Source organism: Ooceraea biroi, chromosome 14, assembly GCF_003672135.1.
Source record: "Ooceraea biroi isolate clonal line C1 chromosome 14, Obir_v5.4, whole genome shotgun sequence".
Taxonomy (NCBI): domain Eukaryota; kingdom Metazoa; phylum Arthropoda; class Insecta; order Hymenoptera; family Formicidae; genus Ooceraea; species Ooceraea biroi.
In genome coordinates this window covers 10,702-15,623 of record NC_039519.1, presented here as the reverse complement: position 1 = coordinate 15,623, position 4,922 = coordinate 10,702, and the positions used below count along the sequence as shown (strand labels likewise).

Below are 4,922 nucleotides of genomic sequence, written 5' to 3'. Positions count from 1 at the left end.
AACGAATTGGCAGGCGCGCGAAGCGGCCGCATTTACGCTTCGACGCGTGTATTTCAGGAAATTGTCAACGACATTCCCCATGATTTCCCACGGTTCGCCGTTGATATAGAGCCGCGCCAATCCCATCGTTAGAACTCCCTATTAAATCGTTCGCAACGTGATGTTGGCGCAACAGAATTGGTTGACCAACTCGGGGTCGAGCCGGATTGCGACGCACCCGGTATCGGCGTCGAACTCGACCGAGAGCGAGGCGATAAAGCCGGGAATGTCCTGCACCAAATTGCGGTCGCTCAGCACGCCGCCGAGCGTGATAATGTAGTTGCGGATACCGGCGACCGTCGCAACCTTGTCGCTCGTGCGGCCCACGATACCGTCGCGGCGGAACGCATAGCCGGTATATTTGGCGGTAAGCTCCTCGCGTAAAAGCGCGAAATGCACGCGGTCATGGCCGGGCGGTTCACGTCGCGAAATGACTGGTCGAGCGTGCCGTTGTCGGCGACGGTATAGGTCGTCACGGCCCGGCCGATATTCACGTCATTGACGCGCGTTACGCGGAAATAGCCAATCCCGGCCTCGACAAGCGCGGCCTCCTCGGCGGGCGTGAAGCGGTCGGCGATTTCCGGCGCCAGCATCGCGGGCATACGCTCGCCGGTGAGGCTCGCGGCAATGTCCGTCGATTGGCAGTTGAGACGCCGGAACATGATTCCGGCATACGACACGGTTTCGAGATAGGGCGGGGTGAGCGCCCCATTGATCGCGGCGAACGACACGAGGGCGTTGTTGGTCGTCTGCCCCAACACGATTGCGGCGGCGTCGGTGCCATAGAACACGCCATATGCGCGGCTGTTCGCGCCGCCCGACCATTGACCGCAAAGATATGCGGACAGGTCGGCAACCGAATTGGTATCGGTGTAGGGCATGGCGACGAACTCGAAACCTTGCGCGAGCGTCGCGAGCGCGGACAGGTCGGGCAGACCGGTGGCCGCCGTTTCGGCAATGGCAACGGTGATATCGGGATGGCTCGCAAGGTCGAGCCGCACGCCGTAGGACGCGCGCACGTCGAGAAAGCCGCCGATTTCGCCGAGAATTTCGGTGGTGATCGTGATAACGCCCGCCGCCGCGACCGCGCCAAGCGTCGGGTCGGTGCCGGTGATGAGCGCCGCGAACTTGGCGGCAAGCGTTTGGTCGGTGTCCACGGCGGGGTCAAACGCGGCCTGATAGGTGCGGCCGTTGACGAACAGATAGACGACGCCGGGGCCGCTCGCGGCGGGCACGCCGGTAATCGTCACCTCAGCCTCACCGGCCGTCCCGGTGTTGGGCAGGACGAACGCGAAAAGCTCGGTCGTCGGGAATTGCTCGCGGCCTCGTCGATCATGCGATTGAGCATGGAATCGGCACCGAACAGCGCGGCGCGCGTGTCGTCGCGAACTTGCTGCACGCTGTTGTCCGCTGCCGTCGCCCCGACGCCCTTTTGCCCGATAATCAACAGCCGGTCGTCATCGACGCCGAGTTGCGAACGGGGGTCAACGATGACATTTACCCCGCAAAGCTCGGGGTAAAAATTCGTCGTGCAATTCTTAAGCTCGGCCATGCCCATGAACTCCCTTTGTCAAGCGGGTATTGCCACGCAATTAACCATCGCGCAAGCTCTAACAGACGGTGCCGAAATCAGGCGGCGGCGGGAAATCGAAGCAAATCGGCACGTCGTCGCACGCGAGTTTTTCGATACATTCTTGCGTTGATACGGTTATGCGAATAGTGCGGATAGTATAGCGCCCGGCGAAATTACTATCGTCTTGCGTCGTTGCCGACAATTGGTTGCCGCTCAGCCAGCGCATGAACGACTGATAGTATCGCTCCTCGTTCGCGTCCTTAAACGTGACGAAGCTATAGAGGCGATACCAAAATTTTTCCTCGATAGCGTCGATAATCTCTTGTCGCTTTTCGGACCCGGCAGCGTTCGCAACAATGTCGATATTCAAGACGATATCGGTTCCCTCAAGTTTAGTCGCGGTTCCGCGATAACTCACTTGCTGGAAATAGAATATTACGGCCGCGTCGCCCGCCTGCAATTGGTAACTTTGCTCGGCGTCCTCGAAAATCTGTTGCGTTTCGTGGTCACGAGGAACAATCGGCCCGTCGCAATTTACATGCAAGGGTCCGGTTTCGCATTCGATAGTCTGTGGCACTTGCTCACTACTAAGCAATGCCATCATATATCGGCGCAAGGCTGTTCGTTTAAGCATAGCAGGGCGTCACGCTCAGTGAAAAACTCGGGGCGAGGTTCGGCGCAATTGTCGGCCGGGTCAAGCTCTAGATGCAAGCCGCCCCGATGATTGACCTTTACGCTTTTGACATTGAATATCAGGCCGCGAATCTCGAATTGCGAGCCTTTGTGCTGGCGCACGCTATTGCCCTCAACATAGTTTCGCGGGTGCGTATCGAAATGAGGGAGCAGCCCCCATGCGCGCGGGTTCGTCCCGGCTAGCGCGTAATCGGGGTAACCGACCCGTCAACCGGGATATGCTGGTAATTCAGCACCACCCATTGAAAAGGCGCACCCACGGGTAAATGGCGCACATATTCGCCACTATGCCGTAGGCGCGCCTCAACTTGCCCGGCGTAAAATTCCCCGGCGTCTATGCCGAACCGGGTTGGCGCGAAGGGCCGAACGGCCATGGCTCAGAATCCAAAATATTTCTTGAGCCGGTCGGCCTTGAACCCGACGGCCGCAAAGCCGCCCCGGATTTGCGCCATGCCCTCGTCGCCCTTGCCCTCGGCGAGCGCCGCGAGGCCGCGAACGACCATGTTGCGCCCATTGCGGCACGCGCCGCAACCGCCCTTGTATTTTGTCCCCTTTTCATAGAGGCGCACAAGCTCGGATTGCGTTTCGGCCGTCGGGTTTTGGGAGTGGGCGAGCAGCGCAGCTTGAAATTCCGCGTCGAACGCTTCAATTTCAGCCTTGGTGCCCTGCCCAATGCGAACGACCATTACCGTTCCTTGAATTTCAGGACGGCCCGAGCGGGCTTTTCCCATGCGGTGCCGTTCGGCGCGGTGCCCGCGCGAGCCTTCGCCGACACGAGCTTGAAATTCCCGAGGCCGGGAATCCGCACAACGCCGCCGTCGGCCGCCGCGCCCTTGATGACCGACCCGATACTGTCGAGAACCGCGCGGGCGTCGCCCTTGGAAATGCCGGTTTTCGCCGAAAGGTCGGAAATCATTTCACTTTTTGCCATCGCCTCGTTCCTTTTTACGGATGCCACGAGGCAGCACAACCACCCCGTCGCCGAGGTTGATACCTTCCAAAAGGTCGGGCGGCAATATCCTTTCGGCCGGGTTTCCCGCGACTTTGTGAATACGACCGCGAACAATCACCGCCCGGCGCCTTTACGGTCGTCGGGCTTGCTCGACCAATTCGCCAGCTTGTGCGCAATCTGCACGACGAGCCAGACGGCGCCGAGAACCGGCACAACATCGGCGGCGACGTGGCCTAAATCCTGTAACCACAGGGGGGACGAAACCGCCCCCACGGCAACCGCGCTCGTAAGGCCGTCAAGGCTCATAATTCCGCCCTTTGCGTGCGTTGCGTGCGGCATGTCGATTTCCCTTGGTCCGTTCCATCTAGCGCGCCCCGACCGTAAAACTTTTCCCCACGCCGAATTGTTCCTCGTTACCCCGGAGGAGCGGACAAATTGAACGTAATCAGCAACGTGGTTGAGCCGCTGGCGTCGGTGCCGATGATTTCATAGGTGAGCGGCCCCGGAACCTCGGGGTAAACGCCCGCAATCGAGAATGTGCCGTCGCCGTTGTCGGTCAAGGTGAGCCACGCCGGGGCGTCGGGCATGGTGACGGTGATCGGGCCGTTATCGCCGGTGAAACCCTCGGGATAGGCTATATCGAAAGCCTCCCCTTGAACGCCGTTTTCGACGATGGGCGCCGGTGCCGTGGGGCCGGTGGCCGGGACAACGCAGCAAAACAGGCGGTCAAGCCATGCGCGGCGCCCCTTGAAGATGGGGAACGCGGCCACTTAGCGGCGCTTGGGGCGACCACGCCCACGACGCGGGGCCTCGGCGGCGACGGCCGGTGCAGGCGCCGGGGTCGGCGCGGGCGTTGCGGCGGGGGCCGGTTCGGCCTGTTCGGTGTTCGCAGCGGGCGCGGGTTCGGTTGCGGCGGGTGCCGCTTCGCCCGGCGCCTGTTCGGTCGCGGGCTTTTCGTCATCGGCGCCGCCGTCGTTCGCGCGCTCGGCAGCTTCGCCAGCATCGGCGGCCGGGGCGGCCTGTTCGGTGTTCGCGGCGGGGGCCGGTTCGGTCGCGGCCGGGGCAGCGGCGGGCGGCTGTTCGCCACCGCGCGTCGCGGCGCTCTCGACTGAGAACGGGTCGGCGGCCGGGGCACCCGTGGTCACGGTGGTTTCAGCGCCCGAGCCAACGGCCGGTGCGGGCGTCGGGGTGGGCGTCGGCGTCGGTGCGGGCGTTTCGGCTTTCTTGCCGGGGAGGCCGCGCTTGGCCTTGGGAGGCTCGACAGGTTCGACCGGTTCGGCGGCCTGTTCCATCACCTCGGGAGCTTTGAAGCGGTCGGGCAAATCGTCATAGGCGATGATTTTGCCGCGATGGATAACCCGGCGCACGGGATGGCGCTGCGAAAGCTCGCGAGACATAAGACCTCCAATTATTTTTGCGCGGCCCCGGCCGACCCCTTACGGGACCGGCTCAGGTTCCGGGCAGGTGATGCACGGCGCGCAAATCTCGGCGTCGTCGTTGACCACGCGAATGAGCGCGGCGCCGTTCACATTGGCCGGGACGAGCAAGTGATATTCCTCAATCCACGGATTGAAGGAACGGCACTTGCGGTTATATTCCTCGTCCAAATCGTCATAGACGAAGAACGGCAGGCCGCCGTCGGGGATTTCCTCGCGGTTGTCGCTC

The 4,922-nt window shown here is 62.0% G+C and overlaps 1 protein-coding gene across 1 annotated transcript; it reads right to left on the bottom strand.

Annotated features, from left to right (window-relative positions):
* Positions 1 to 4,027: 4,027 nt before the first annotated feature.
* LOC113563408 (skin secretory protein xP2-like) lies at positions 4,028 to 4,654 on the bottom strand. The gene has a single exon (XM_026975051.1). It carries the CDS (start codon positions 4,652 to 4,654, stop codon positions 4,028 to 4,030), a length of 627 nt encoding a protein of 208 aa, XP_026830852.1.
* Between the last annotated feature and the right edge of the window lie 268 nt (positions 4,655 to 4,922).

What these genes read in the sequence shown, in the direction of transcription:
- LOC113563408 (XM_026975051.1), bottom strand. Translation starts at nt 4,654, where the DNA reads ATGTCTCGCGAGCTTTCGCAGCGCCATCCCGTGCGCCGGGTTATCCAT.